The sequence below is a fragment of the Arachis hypogaea genome, chromosome 13 (genome assembly GCF_003086295.3).
Source record: "Arachis hypogaea cultivar Tifrunner chromosome 13, arahy.Tifrunner.gnm2.J5K5, whole genome shotgun sequence".
Taxonomy (NCBI): domain Eukaryota; kingdom Viridiplantae; phylum Streptophyta; class Magnoliopsida; order Fabales; family Fabaceae; genus Arachis; species Arachis hypogaea.
The window spans coordinates 29,004,959-29,021,092 of record NC_092048.1 but is presented as its reverse complement, the minus strand read 5'-3'; the positions used below and the strand labels follow the sequence as shown (position 1 = coordinate 29,021,092).

General features: G+C 35.3%; 1 protein-coding gene across 1 annotated transcript; it reads left to right on the top strand.

The window, feature by feature from the left end:
* Positions 1–1,977, top strand: LOC112733234 (uncharacterized). The gene is made up of 2 exons (XM_025782125.3): positions 1–521; positions 1,036–1,977. The coding sequence occupies exons 1-2, from the start codon at positions 168–170 to the stop codon at positions 1,660–1,662; spliced, it is 981 nt and encodes a 326-aa protein (XP_025637910.1). The 5' UTR covers positions 1–167; the 3' UTR covers positions 1,663–1,977.
* Positions 1,978–16,134: the final 14,157 nt, after the last annotated feature.

Genomic DNA, 16,134 nt, shown 5'->3' with positions numbered 1-16,134 from the left:
CGTTCCCAAGCGCTTCCTGCCTCCAAAATTTTCTGGCCATCCAAACACAATCTCCAATGATTCTTCCTCCTTTAACCGTCATGAAAATCCTAACCGTCACCAGATACTGACCCAAATAATAACATAACATCTCCTCAAAGGTTTCGTGTCTTGTCTTGCTTTCAAACATGGAAGTTTCTTTGAAGAGTAGGTCCATCAAGAGCAGAAGCAGAAGCGTAAGAGGCTGTATGTTCCATTGTTTCAGGCCGGATAGCTTCCTCGACGACGACGTTTCTTTCGATTATGCAACGCCGAGTCAAAAAGCCGAAAATGGAGATCCACTTCTCGGTTACATTGCCGTGGCAGAGAAGCAAGGCGTCGTGTTGCCCAAGTTATTATCGTCGGCCTGGAACTCGGTGAAACATGTTGGTAGCGGTGACGGCGGTGGCGGTGATGAAGTAAGTGGATTTCGTGCCAGAATGAAAGGCAGGAATGGTTCTTTTCGGCATGTATTCATGGCGGCTTTAAATGAGACAGCATTGGTTAGTCTTTCTTACATGTCCGTTTTGAAATTTGGATACTAATTTTCATTTGGCGGTTTTATCACGAAGGTTTGGACCACCAATTTTATGGGAATTGTTGCATTTTTTCTCCTCTTGTAACCCAACAAAATCATTATTATTCATACTTTCACATCATGATATTTTGGAACAGAAAATTATCTCGTATTAAGATTTTTCAAGAAACTACCAGACAAAAATCACTTTTGTGTTTTATCCAATGAGTAGTATGACTTATTAATTGCAAGAATTCATCACAGTTTTGTTCTATCTTCCTTCTCTAGTAGAATTTGGATATTGATTGATATAAATGTTTATGTAATTAATGTCAAAAAGAAACCTTAATCAGGTTTTATTTGCCATTTTATACACTCCTTTATATTCATGCATGATGCTTATATGAATCTTTTTTCTGGCCATATACAAAATACAGTTACTATTAAACAACTTTGCATAATTCTTTAGAACTTTGTTCCTTGTCTTATCTTAATTACAGGGAAGGAAGATTAAAAGAAGGCGAAGAAGAAAGAAGGAAAGGTTATTAGCCAAATCTTCAACCATAAGCAACCCAGAACAACAGTACTATAGTGATAAAATCTCGGAACAAGAACGCAGAATGAGGGTCCAAACCTACTCATGTACTTCCAATTCTTCTCGTAATTCATCTTTATTCACTCCAACATCTATATCATCAACAAGTAAAAACTCAACCAGTTCATGGGGCACTCAAGCTTCGACCTCCTCCTCAGAACAAAATGGCACACTGATAAGATCATCGTTGCCATTGAATGGAACTTGGGAACTAGCAACAGCGAAACGAAAGCAGGAGGAAATAGTTGTTATTGGAAATAGTAGTAGGAAGAAAGGGTTTAGTGGCGGTTTCAACAATATGAACATGTGGTTGTTTATGACTTGTAGCCTTACGGTGTTGATTCTGTGTGGTAAGTTTTGTGCTATACTGTGTACCTCAATTGGGTTGTTTGTGGTGTCGCCACATCGGAAAAGAAGGAAATGCAATGGGGGTTGTCTCTGTGAAGAGACTGATCTTGATTCTGCTGAGCATAAGAAGAAGATTATTATGGAAGGTATGCTTGATAGGAGAAGTAGCAATAGCCGCTCCTAAGAGCAATGTATGCTTTTGCAAACTCACATGTAGCCAAAAAAAACAAACAAACAAACAAACATGGTAGGGGGCGATTTATACTTTTTTTTTTCTTTAATTCTTCTTAATTTTGCTCCTTTTGTGGTTCATTTTTGAACTTGAGGCTTTAGCTAAATACGTATGTAAAATACATTGAAAGTCATTAGAATTGGTTTAGTAGCGAGGGATTTGAATAGGATGGTATGTATGAAATTTTAGATTTAAAAGTCCATCGCCATTGTGTAATAGAAAATGTAATGCACAGACTAATTTTTTTTCAATTTATTTCATTTCCAAGTTATAGGAAAGAACTTGAAATTCTGTTGTTTTTGCTTCTCTGTGAACTGTGATAGTGAAGGAATCAGTGTCAATATGGAAATAACGTTAAAATATGGTCCTGCACATAAACTACATTTGGCAATTTCATGCAAAATTACAAATAAAAATGTTCAAGAAAATCCTAAAAAGTAAATTCCAAAATCGCTAGTGGCGAGTAGCCAGGCCACTATGGCGGGTTTAGTTCGCATTATTTCACTCAAATCAAAGATCCGAAGTGCTTCAACTTGAGCTTTGTCCAAAAATAGGTTCAAGAATTAGATTGTCATGTTAGGAATTTTTGCACCCTAGTATTTCATCACATTTGTTAGCGGAACAATTTTTTAGTAAAAAAAAAATATATATTTGAGATCTTGATAATCCGAATAAAATCTTTTATCTTAACCACTAAAATATAGTGATAAATGATTTAGAATAAATAATTATTTTATAAAAAATTATAATAATATAAATTAATTATTCAATATTTATAAAATTTTGATTTTGTTTTTTATTTTATTTTTCTTAATACGTTCCCTCATTATTCTATCAATCTATTATCCACCTTTGAGTTCCTTTTTTTCTCAACGCGCACCTACTTATCATATTGAGGTCGTGTCATTCTATGGCACTTTCTATATAGAGTCCCTCAATGACAATGTCGTCCTTGGCAGTGAGAGTTTAGTTAGTTTGAACGTTGAATTTGAAAGCCAAGGCCATTAGATCCTTATTCTTGAGACTCTTTTCGAGTTTAGATATGCTGAGTGTAGGAACTGTTTTCCTATAATGAGTGCAGAAGATCCACCTTTATAATTTTCGGTGGTCTTCCACCACAATGCGACGGAGGGAAGCGCAAAACTCGGTGAGTTAAGCGAATTTATGAAATCTATAATAAATTAATAATAGAGTGTTTAATTGGTGATTTAGAGTGAAGGAACCTTGTCCCAACAATATAAAAAGAAAAAAAAAATAGTAATAATATTGGTTATATAACTCGGGAAACATTTCAAGGGCACCGGGAGTATCGGTGCTCCAATTATTTTAACCGTTGATCTGAATTATAAAAAATATATATAATATATATTAATTGAAATCAACAGTTAAAACAACTGGTGTACCGGTATTTCTCGGTGCACTTGAAATGTTTTCTATAACTTGTAAGTATTGTGGTGGTTGTTATTGATATAAAGAAAAATAAGGGTAGTAAGGTTTGGTTTGATAAAATTTTTTAAAGAGGTGTTTGTATTTTTTAAAAGTTTAAATTTTTTATTTTGTGTTTGATAAATCAAAATTAAAAGACTATGTGCTTGTGGTTGCAGTTTTTAAAATATCATGATATTTTCGAAAGCATTTAAGATATAGCTTTTTAAAGTTGGTTTGTCCTTTTTAAAATTTAAAAGTCTAATATAACCTTATATGTTAACTAATTTTTAAATTTAATGTTTGCATTTACGTCTATTATAATATTTTTAAATTTTAAAAACTATTTTACCAAACGTAATTATTGTTGATTATGTTTATTAAAAATTATTTTTAATTTGATTTACCAAACATAAATATTACCATTTTAAAAAAATAAAAGCTGCTTTTTATTTAGACCACTAAAATTTAAACAGAAAAGCTCTGCATACAAGTCATTAGGGCTTGTATGCTTTACAAGTAAATTAACCAATAAAACCCCAAAACGCGCTGCAAGGGTTACGTCCCATACACGCGCTATATAAAGATCCCGCGTATGTATAACTACCAAATTTAAAAGATTTGTTTCCTTCTTCGTTCTTCTTATTTCCAGATTTGCTCGTTCTTCTTCTCGCGAAGCTTCTCCTGCTTTTTTCGATCGTTCTTTTTCCCTCCTTTCTCACTGGTTTGTTCTTCGTCATTTACGTTAATTCCTCTCTCTGTAACTCCAGCTTCGTTTTCTATTCGATTTTTTGTTTTTTGAAATCAAAGCTTGAACTCGTTTTGAAGATAATAGATGATTCAACCTCAGATTGTCAGCTGAATCAGGGCGAAGTGGATTATGAATTTGAATCTAACGAAGTTCCTGAGGTTTGATTTACATAGGATTACTCTGAATTTTGTTGCAGTAATTTGTATAGCATTGTGTAGCTGAATAATTCGTGAACATTGACTGTGAAACTAACGCGTGAACATAAATCTGTGGATTGAATGTAATGTATTAGTTTTGATTAATTATCTGAAATTTATAGCAGACGTTCGGGTGTAGATCAGAACTTTTTTGGGTGTATTTTTGCAGGAAGTGTGGGTGTATTTACAGTTTATGGCTTTTCTGTTATTTTAGCTGAGTTGTTGTCGTTCGGGTGTATTATATCAGACATGATTGGGTGTGTTTTTAGTTTTTGACATGGTGTATTCTGCAGCCTGTGTATTTAGAGTTTATGGTTTTTTTTTGTTATTTTAGCTGAGTTGTCGTCGTTCGGGTGTATTATATCAGACATGATTGGGTGTATTTTTATTTTTTGACATGGTGTATTCTGCAGCCTGTGTATTTACAGTTTATGGCTTTTATTGTCATTTTAGTTGAGTTATTGCCGTTCGGGTGTATTATATCAGCAATGATTGGGTGTATTTTTAGTTTTTGACATGGTGTATTCTGCAGCCTCTCTTTGTTGTTGATGGCCAGTTTGTTCCGAAGGTTGGAATGACCTTTACCACCCTTGAAGATGCTGGAAAATTTTACAGGAACTACGCCAAGGCTACAGGTTTTTCTACAAGAGTTCGGAGCACAAATAGAAAGGGAAACGAGATTAAGAATCAATTGATTACATGTAGCAGAGAGAAAAATAGAAATCTAAAATATCTCCGACCGAGAAGACGAATCCGATAGCCGGTTTAAATTGTCCTGCAAGAATTTATATACACACATTGAAGGATGTTGGTGCTTGGATCATTTCAAAGGTTGTGCTGGATCATTCACACCTTTGCTATCCAAGTAAAGCAGAGATGCTCAAACAGCACAGAGAACTAAGCATGTCCATTTGTCGTACAATAGAGAATAATGAGGAGACTGGTATTAGACCAAGCAAAACCTACCAATCATTTTGTTGCGGCTGCCGGGGGTCATCGCGAGTTAAGTTTTATTGAAAAGGATGTGAGGAATTACATTACGAGAGAAGTGCGAAATATTTCCGAACAAGAAGAAGCAAAGGAATTCGGGAAATATTTGTTAAGAATGAAAGAGAAGAATCAGAATTTCTTTTTTGAGCTTGAACTCGAGGAGGATCAATCGATTAAGCTGGCCTTTTGGGCCGATGCAAGAAGTAGAGCTGCCTTTGAGTATTTCGAAGATGTTATTTCATTTGACACCACCTACAATACAAACAGGTAACAAACTGTCCCTGTTTATGATGCTAAATTAATGTATTTTTATGAATCCGCGGCAGAGGTGTATATTGGGTGTTTTTGGGTGTATACAAAGCATTTGTTGGGTGTACGTAATGATTTTCCATTCTGCACTATGGTAATTTGTTTCAGGTATAATTTGGTTTGTGGTTCTTTTGTCGGGGTGAATCACCACGGTCAGTCAACACTTCTCGGATGCTCTTTGATGAAAAATGAAGAAATTGAATCATTCAAATGGTTATTTCAATGTTGGCTTTGTTGCATGGGAGGAAATGCTCCGAAAGGATTTCTCACCGATCAATGCGCATCAATGAAAAAGGGGTTTAGAGGCCTGTATGCCAACAACAATTCACCGTTGGTGTATTTGGCACATCATGAAGAAGATTCCAAGCAAATTAAATGGGTACAAGGGACATGCAGAAATTGAACAAGAAATGAGCCAAGTTATTTGGAACTCTCATAGCAAAAACTCATTTGATAGGAATTGGAATGATTTTCTACTAAATTTTGGTCTTGTGGACAACAAGTGGCTTTCAGGTAATGTTTGTTTAAAATCTGCAACAGAGGTGTAAATTACATGTTTTTTGGGGTGTATTTATAGTCTGTGTTTGGGTGTATTCTGCAGATCTCTATGAAGACCGTCATATATGGGTTCCAATCTATCTGGATCACCACTTCTGGGCAAGGATGAGAAGCACACAAAGGAGTGAGAGCATGCATTCATTTTTTAACAAGTTTATTATCCGGAACAGCTCGCTTATTCAATTCGTCAAACAATACGATAATTGCCTCGGAAGCAGGGAGCAAGCAGAGAGAGAATCAGATGCTGTAGATTTTCATACGGTCATACCGTGTGCAACCAAATCCTCCATTGAAGCTCAGTTTCAATATGTGTACACTCATCAAAAGTTTAGGGAAGTCCAAGCACAATTCAGAGGAAAGGCGAATTGCATCACTAGATTAACGAATTCCGCTCTAGGCTATTCAGTATACGAAGTCGGAAAACAAGTTTCCAGCTCAATATTCAACAAGTTTGTGGTTACTTACGACTCAGTAGCAGCCGAGGTAAAATGCCAATGCTTATTATTCGAGTCGAGAGGGATATTGTGCCGTCACGCACTAAGCGTGTTAAGCTTTGAACGAGTAAGCCAAGTGTCACCGAGATATATACTGGAACGATGAAGCAAGAAGGTAAAGAGGCGACACACACACATCAAGAGCAGCCACGACGAGTCACTGTTGGAGCCAAGAAGCAAGAGGTTTGACTAATTGGTTTTTCGTACGCAAAATATTTGCGAATTTGCATCTGAATCGGAGGAGCTGACTGCAATTCTGCACCGGGCGTACGATAACGTCATGGTTGAGATGGAATCATTGAAAGCCAAAAGGAAGTGCACATCTTCTTTATCTCACGAAGACGCCAACTTGGAATCCGTTAATGAGCTTCAAAGCCCTCCAAGGATTCGAACAAGAGGACATCCAAAAAATAGGCTAGGTTCAAAGTTGGACAAACAGATTGCAAATGCCACAAAGAATAAGAAAACGAAAGCTTTAAACGAGGTAAAAGTGATGTTCTTTAAATACGTGGTGATTAAGTTTAATTTTCTCGTTAATAGTTTAGCTAATATGTGAGTTTGTTATATTCAATTAAACCTCTTTGATGCTGCATCAGTTGTGCATTCAAATTCCAGCCAATATCAAGCACGTGTTATGAATTATCAGTTCAGGGTACCAGCAGCAGCGGATAACTCTTTGGGTGTATAGTTACAGAATATGGGTGTAAAAGCACTGTTCGTTTGGGTGTATTTCTGAATTTTCTTGTATTTCACATTTTACATATATATACATATATATACTTCAGAACCTTATTTTTATGTTATAAAATACTGTTTGTTTTTTTTACAACGTTTTAAGGATTTTATGTTATAAAATATAGTTTGCATATGGATGATATTAAGTGTTTAATGTTCAGGGTTTTAGGGATAAAGCATCAGGTGGGATAAATTTTTGGGTGTATATTCAACTTTCTTTGGGTGTAAAAAATGGCAGGTTATGAGTGTATATTTTGATTTGATGTTTTTCTTCATATTATAGTACCTGTAATTCATACATTTTGAATACAGCAGACAGAGTTTAATTATTGAAAGAAATTTCACCATAAACTGGATTATAATTGGAAAATTTTTACAGCATGTGTTCAATTTGTTATAGGACTATATAACAATTACATTAAGCAATGTCAACATCCTCAGAATCTATCTGACAATATGGACTCAATAACAACGAGGATGGCTTGGACAGTCTTATTGCATTACTTCCCCTAATGGCTTCAGCTTTGTCTAGATCCATGTCATAGAATAGAATCCGGGAAGCATATTATACTCTAAAGTGGTCCACCTCGTCCTACAGTAAAAAAGAATATTATGTTTAATCAACCATGTTAATTGAGTAATGTAATATAGAGTTATTTAGTTTTAAACATATTTACCTGGGTCCAATTGTCCCACTCATATTTCTGCCTTTTAATGTTTGCGGGCTCAAATATCTCAAGCCACTTCATTACGTAGATAGCACAGTCATAGCTGAAAACAGAAAAATAAATTACAAATTACATATAGGAAAGTTTAATTTTCAGAGTGAAAGATTTATACCTTGTCTTTTGGCCCGAGATGTGAAGGTATAGTGCTACAATTTCCCTGTCCTTGTCCCTTGATTTCAGAGGTGCCCCTCAGCATATACTTTAATTCGTGAAATTACGTATCCCTTAAAACACAAAACAAATCAGTAATACATGAATAATTTCAATAAAGGGATACACCCAAAGTAGTTAATAGTTACACCTTATATTAAACAGAAATACACCCAACTATATATATATACAGAACACAGAACCAACTTACAACAAATGTATTCAGCGCAATTCTCTCATTGGAAGGAGATTTCTTGTGTAATGGGTCGACTATATAAAATTTCATCTTTCTTGTATCAGCGAATCATAACCACCAATGATGTGAATGACAAACAGGTGCAAATATCTGAAATATGTTCAGATTGAACACTGTTTTAGTTTATTTGGCACATAAGTAAAAAATGGTAATAAGTAGTTTTAGAAATGAAAACTTACATAATGATGTGATTTTAATTTTTGAAGGTCCAAGAAGGGTATGAACATTGGGTAGTCTTCCACCCTGAATGGCTTATTATTTTTAGGCTGTAAGAATACCCCATGTGGATGATTTGCAAGGGCCATGTTCTGCAAAAATTGTGAACAATCAAATGAATACAGAAAATACACCCAAACGAATCCAGAAAATACATCCAAATGAATAAACAACTAACACCCAATTGAACACAGAAAATACACCCAAATGAATAAACAGAATACACCCAATATAAGAAAAAAAATACACCCTAAGGAATGCAGAAAATACACCCAAAATTCGTTGAAGCAACCATCAAGGGGGAGACAATATACTTCTTCTTGAAACCTTTGAATATTTTGTTGGTTTACGATGAAGCACATGGCAGAGACAATTTAGAAAAAGATGCTGAAATTCAAGATTGTAGTTAATTTTGGTGATAAAAACATTAATGTTGTTGTAATGTTACCTCAGCTTCTATATGCGTTTTAGGCGCGAGTGATGCAAGGTGGAGTTTTGACAGAGTGTATATATTTTGTGCTTGGAGTCTGCAGACGTTGTCAAACTCATTAGTTAGCCCATCTGCATAGGTCTTCACTCGTATAGCCCAGTGGTAGCATTTCTGTTTCATGTCAGAAGTATTTAAATTCGTCCTGACAGGAGTTTCAAACTTCTCGAAACTCTCTGCCCCACTCTCCTTTGGAATCTGCAGACTTTTTTCTTTTTTTGTCACCCCACCACTTGTAATTTTATGTACCAGATCCTCTAATTGTTCAAGCAGTTTTGGGGTTTCTGGAGTTTTTGCCCTGTGTTCATCTTGCGTTGATGCTCCCTCCTGCGTTGTTGTTTCTTCTTGGCTGGAATCAGTGAAGCCAAGGCTGAATGATGGCATCAGATCTGTTTTAGGAACATACGATGCTGTCCGTGCCATCATCATCAGCGCAGCAGTGTCTTCTGGGGCTGGATTACTACGTGATCATGTATAACATATTATAAGAATAAGAATATACGGATGATAACCAAAACATTGATTTTACTCTAATGAACTTACATTTTAGATGGAGCTAGGGGAAGCGTGGGTGTGCTTTCTTCAAGTTGTTGGGGGTATTCAGGAGTGCTACACGGCACATAAAATTAATCATGATGTAAAAAAACTATTCAGGGGCAATATACACCCAAACTGTAACCCAATATACACTCAAACTGTAACCAAATATACACCCAAGACTATTTCTTACGTTTTTGTAGTTCCTTCAATTTGTAGCAGATGGGTTGGTTCATATTCTATCTCAGGTGTTTCTTCAATATCCGGCACAGTGGTTGTTTGGGACAGTGGTAGACAAACTTGAATCGAAACTCTAAACAAGAAGAAAAATAAAAGGTTAACAATGCCTTTGAAAATAAAAAGGTTATAAGGTTGAAATATTCTTGAAAAACTCACATTGCAAGCCCTTCGGATGGTGTCTCTTCCCTCACACCCATCATATCTGAATCAGCCGGCTCACTGGCTGACTCTTCAACAAGACTCAACCTAAAATACACCCTAAGAAAGTAAAAAATACACCCGAATAGTTCAAAAGAAAGACAGGCTTTATTTTTTGAGAACATACATACTGCAGTTTTTGCTTTTTTTTTCCTGCCTTTTTTTTTCGAATAAAATAATAAAGGGATTTTTTTTCTAAAAAAAATATATACAGAATTAGAAGTAGAAGGTAATAAAAGGACAAAAGTAACGGTTATTTGAAAGAGAAATTACATGCTCTCCACCGGTTTGTTTACGCTACTTTGTTCTGTGTGTCCTTAAGAGGAAGGATCATCACTTCCCAAGTTTATGTCCGGTATTCTAAACAGAGTTCATGTTATTCAGACAAAATACCATACCGTTAAATCATGATAACAATATTTTATCAAATAAAGCTTCTTACGTTTCAGATGAGACATAGTGACCTTCCATCGATCGCAGGTCAGCTTCTTTCTCCCTGCGAAACAAGAAACAATTATTAGCAAAGAAAACACGCTAAAATCTTAAATATACACCCCAACAAGACATACCCCTGTGCAGCAGAATTTTCATTGTTTTCCTTTAACAATTCATCTAGATCTTCACTTCCTATTTCAGATCTGACAGTACATTCATAAAAGAACATGTTAACAAATATAATCTTGATGATAGACGGTAATATAGCTTACAAAGTACTGTACCCATGATAGGATTGAGCTTGCTCAGGAGATGAATCCTCAACAACGACCTTTTTCTTTTTGGATTGTGTCCTGGGTGGAAAAAACAAGTATGAATCAGAAATAAAAAATTAATTTTATCACAAAATACTATCCAAAGAAGTGCTTACTTTTTTGGTGTTCTCTGTGTCTTTTTCTTTGTTTTTTGCTTCTTCACTGGTGATGATTTTTCGCTTCTATAAGTTAACAAGAGACACTCTGTTAATACATGAGATCTTGATAATAAACCCAAAGGAAAGGAGTAATAATTTTAGAACATTACTCATCAGTTGATTCGGATTCTGAATCAGAATCCTCCTGATTCTTCTTTCTTTTTTTGGACTCCATTCTGGAAGGCAAACAATCATTATTTAAAAACACACTAAAAGGGATAAAATACACCCAAATGAATGCACAAAATACACCAAACTTAATAAACAAAATACACCCAACCGTATAAACAAAGAAACCCAACTTGATTAACAAAATACACCCAACTTGATTAACAAAATACACCCAACTTGATGAAGAAAATACACTCAAGTATGTTACCTACATTTTGGCTTTTTTGCTGGGTTGTTTTCTTGGTGAATCCTCTGAGTCTTCTTGATTCTCAGACTCAGAGGTAGAATTGTCACTATCAGTTGTTTCTGTCTCCGAAGACGATGTTGAACTTGCCTTCCTTTTTTTTTTTGATTTCTTGTTTTTTTTCTTTTTTCTCTATTTTTTTCATTTTTTCTCTTGTTTCCGCCATCTTTACAATCCTTAAATCATTATAAATTTTAGTTAGCAGCATTCAGGTAAATAAAATACACCCAACATATTATGTTCACTTACCATATTTTCCTCTATTTTCGCCCTCATTCTTTCGACCAACTGCTCCTTACTCCAGTTGGCAATCCAGGGTGTTGGATGTCTTTCTGCCATCTTCTTGTCGTTATTTTTCGAAAGATGAAAGTAAATTATTATCAGGGCAAAGAGGTAGCCATCAATTGCTTTTTTCTTTTTCTCCTTGTAATCGGTTATGCCCTTGATGATAAAACTCAAAATATGTCCTCCCCAGTTTCGCTTTGTTATGGTGTCCATCTCAAAAATTGGGGCCAGGTGCACAAGTGAGATTTTGTTTATTGTCGTTGGTAAAAGGAATGCCATCTGTATATAGAGGATGAAAATCCTCTTGAACATTAGGCGATCCTGTTTGTTACCAACGCCAATATCCATCATCTCATCTGAAGATTTTTGAGGGTCTTACCCTGAAATCTTCTAAAAATTTCTTTATCATCTTCAGAAAGATCCTTATAATTGACTTTCTGAGGAAATAGATCCCCTACAAAAAGAAAAACAACATAGTATGAAAATAAGTTCAAATACACCCAAGCATCAATTGAAATACACCCAAGCATCAGTTCATATACACCTATAATTTTTAGCGAGTTACCTGATGCGTTGATGCCAAGCGCAACACCTATTGTTTTTGGTCTTATTTTAAAAGAACCATAGCCGGTTTCCAGTCTGTTCTCCCCTAATTTGAAGGAGTTAGCCAACTCCCTTAATACTTGGTGATGCACCCTTAGTGGCAGGATGTGCATCAAGCCACCGAATCCCAAATCCTTAACAATCGTTTTCTTCTCCTCACTCATGTTTCTGAATTTCTCACTTAACAAATGTGTTGCACACTTAAGGTCTTTGGTTTGCTGTAAACAAAGCAAAATTATAGTCAGATATATTTCTATTATATAAAACTGATTTTATCTAAGACATATATTTGTTCTTACATTTTTTCAGCTTGGTTTCTCGCTGCCATTTTTTCTGAAATGAAAAATACACCCATAGATATCAGTAAGATACACCCATAGATATGAGTCAGATACACCCATATATATCAGTCAGAATCACTCAAACATGCATTAATATACAAGGTCAAGCAACATTACAAGGTCAAGCAATATACACCTATGGACAAGCAAATATAAGAACAGTTGTAACTGCTGACTATTACAGTATATCAGTTCAGAAATATACACCCAACAAATTATGCCAAATACACCCAACAAATTACTCCATATACACCCACCAAACTACGGAATATACCCCAAAAACTAGTTACCAGAAGAACTAGAACAACAAGAACAGTAACACCTAGAAGAACTAAGAAGAACAGTGTAACCTAGAACCAAGAATAACAGTAAAACCTAGAACAAGTAGAATATTATAAACTATAAAATGAGACGTAGAACAAGAAGAACAGTAAAACCTACAACAACGTAGAAGAACAGTAAAACCTAGTTCTTCGATTTCGAAATGTGAAAAATATACATGATGAGTAAAATAGTAACGTAACGTACCTTGAGTATTATAACTTTATTTTTTCTGGAGATTCTTGATCGAGAGTTCTATGTTGTATTGATGGAGAGTTCGAATCTTCGCGACGATTGCTATCTCTGCCATTTGCAATGTTGCTCGAAAATGGAACGGTTGTGTTTTCTTCGAATGGCTTGGAGAAGTGGAAGAGTGCGTCATTAAGGAGCGGTTTTCGCGAAGCGCGAGTGTTGAGTGGAGCGCGTGAATGTTACGCTCCATTCAATGTAATTCAGTGCACGTGTGCAAGAATTATGGGTTGGGAGCTTGTATGACTTGTAGGGCCTTTTTACTTGTATGTGTAGCAAGCCCAAAATTTTTAATATACCTTTTTTCAGCCAAGATAGAATCTTATAAGATTGAGATTTATCTTTTGGCATTTTTAAAATTTTCTGAGATAAAATAGATTAGAAAAACATAGAGTAAGACCGAGAGAAAGAAGAGGTACGTGTGGACGTCATTTTTCAATTCAGTAATGATGACACGACAATTTTTGGGTTAGCTATGGATGTTTGGTGGAATTTGAAGTTGTAAGGAAAGTTATAATTAGTATCTTAAAGCAAATCCAGTGAATTTTTTTTTACTCTTTGTTTATAACCCATTTGTCATAAAAAAAATAATTTTACTTTAATTTTTGTGTCATAAATTATAAGAATTAAAGATGTTGTTCTCTTCTTCAATAAGAGAGAATCACTCTACTCCCTATTAAAGTCTTACCAATAATTTTTTTTGTAAATAATTAAAAAAAAGTTGAATTAATTTGGATTTATTTTTTAACAAAAATTAGCAGAAATTTAGATAGAAAAATTAAAAAAAAAGAATTGATGAAGATTGAAAAAAATTATGATAATAAAAGTGTGTATAAATATTATTTATAGAATAATAAAATATTATTTTATTCCATTTAACAATCTTCTAATATTTTTTACTTTGAATTATGATAACTTTTTGCTTCCTACTGTTGGTAGCAATCGTTATTCCACTCATTAACTATTTAATATTTATTTTTAATTTATTTTTTAATTCTATTGACAATCAATCAAGTTCCTATTCAAAAGGGTACTTGTTGCTTGAAAATATATGCAGGAATTTTACTCTATTTTTTTTAATCGATGAATTTTTTTTCTCTGACACTACAATAAACGAGGCCTCAAAATTTGATCTACTGAAAATGTTCTTAAGAGATGACAATTTGTTGGTGGTTCAGAATTTAGAATGAAAGAATACAAAAGTGTGTGAGAACTTAGATTTTATTTGGATGGATGTAATGTAACACCCTAAGTTCTTATACTATCGTGGAGGTTTTTAAAATAAGGTGCCACACTTGATTAAGCAAAGAAATGACTAAATCGTTACGCAAGGAAGGAGTAAATACGTGTAGAGCGGAAAACGAGTAGCGCTAAAACGTTGGGATTTGAATTAAAGTGAAATAAACATCTTAACCATGAGTACGTTTCAAAATACTTATAGGAAACTAAAACAGGAAAAGAAGCTAACTACGTCCTAAACTAATCTCGTCGAAGAGGCTCCCCTACTTGCATCCTATCCTATCCTTGATCAGGAGTCTTTAGTTATTCACGAATCGAGGTACCAGGGGTCTCCCTCCAACACCCTTTCGCGCAGTGAAGACCCGGTTCCGTTGTGTGGGATGAACCAAAACTCGACGGGGTGCCGAAGTGGGGGAATGGGGTACGTATTCCACCTTTGGACTTCCGCAAGGGTTCAACTTCTCCTCTGGATCCGCCTCCATGGTGTCTTCCTTCTGGCCAGGGTCGTCGGATTCCTCTTCCTCGGCTTTGGAGTCGGACTCGAGGTGTACCACCTTAGGTGACCGCTTTCTAGATGTTGAAGCATTCCTATCTAGGAAGGTTATGACGGGCAGCTGGGGTTCTTCTTCCACGGGTTCTCGACCTAAGTGGATAGTCTGGAGCACGGTAGTAGTGGTCGCAACTACCCACGCGTGCTTTGAGGGGTCATACTCAGAAGTTACCCTCGGGGGCACTGCGTCGTCTCTATCCGCTATGCCATGTTCTTCTGGAGATAGTATGGGAAAAGAAAGGGAGTGAGAACCTAACGTCTCAGTAGGAGTGCTATGTAACACCTCCATATCCATCTCCAGCCCACGTGCGGGATTTTAAAAACAAGCGTATAACATGGCATGTAATATGCATCTTCTTTTTCGTAAAACATGTGTGTAAAAGAGAGGGAAAACATATAGGAAAATAGAAGGATAACATCAACATAATCATAATTAAATCTAAGGAAAACATAGAACTCAAGCTTTCATTCGTGCCTTCTTCTTTCTTAATTTATAACTTATATGGAGGGTATTGAGCTCAAACCGATATAAGTGGGAGTCTCCTTCCCTTACCGAAGGTTCTTATCCCAAACGTTTTGGCGATCACCTTCCCTTACCGAAGGATCATATCGATATCTTGTCTTTGGGGGTCACCTTCCCTTACCGAAGGATCATTCCCTCAGTTTAATTTACACACAAGGTTATTTAGACATACACAAGAAGAGAGTCATATAAAAAGATATATTATTATATAAAATTGATGGGATAGTCCCCTTTCCTTACCGAAGGTTCTTATCCCAAATGTTTTTCGATCACCTTCCCTTACCGAAGGATCATCTCGATCGATCACTTTCCCTTACCGAAGGATCATATCGATATCTTGTCTTTGGGGGTCACCTTCCCTTATCGAAGGATCATTCCCTCAGTTCAATTTACTTTTGGGTTGTTTTAAACGTAAACAAGGGAAAAATCATATAAGTGCACATAATAAGAATATTAAATATTTTGAAGAAAAATATGTACTCTTGACTTTAAAGGAATAATGATAGAAGAGATCACATAGATGCACATAGGATTAAATTTTTAAATAAAATATTTGAGAAAGCATGTACTCTTGACTTTAAAGGAATGATGATAACATAATGGTATAATAGGTTACATGGATGCACATGATGGAATAAGGTAATTTAAATAATTGAAGTAAAATATTATAAATAATAATATAACCATGTAAGAGATCACACATATATCTATATGTTGAAC

What these genes read in the sequence shown, in the direction of transcription:
- LOC112733234 (XM_025782125.3), top strand. Translation starts at nt 168, where the DNA reads ATGGAAGTTTCTTTGAAGAGTAGGTCCATCAAGAGCAGAAGCAGAAGC. An exon ending in CTTTAAATGAGACAGCATTG is followed by an intron (nt 522 to 1,035) that starts GTTAGTCTTTCT and finishes TCTTAATTACAG; the next exon opens with GGAAGGAAGATTAAAAGAAG.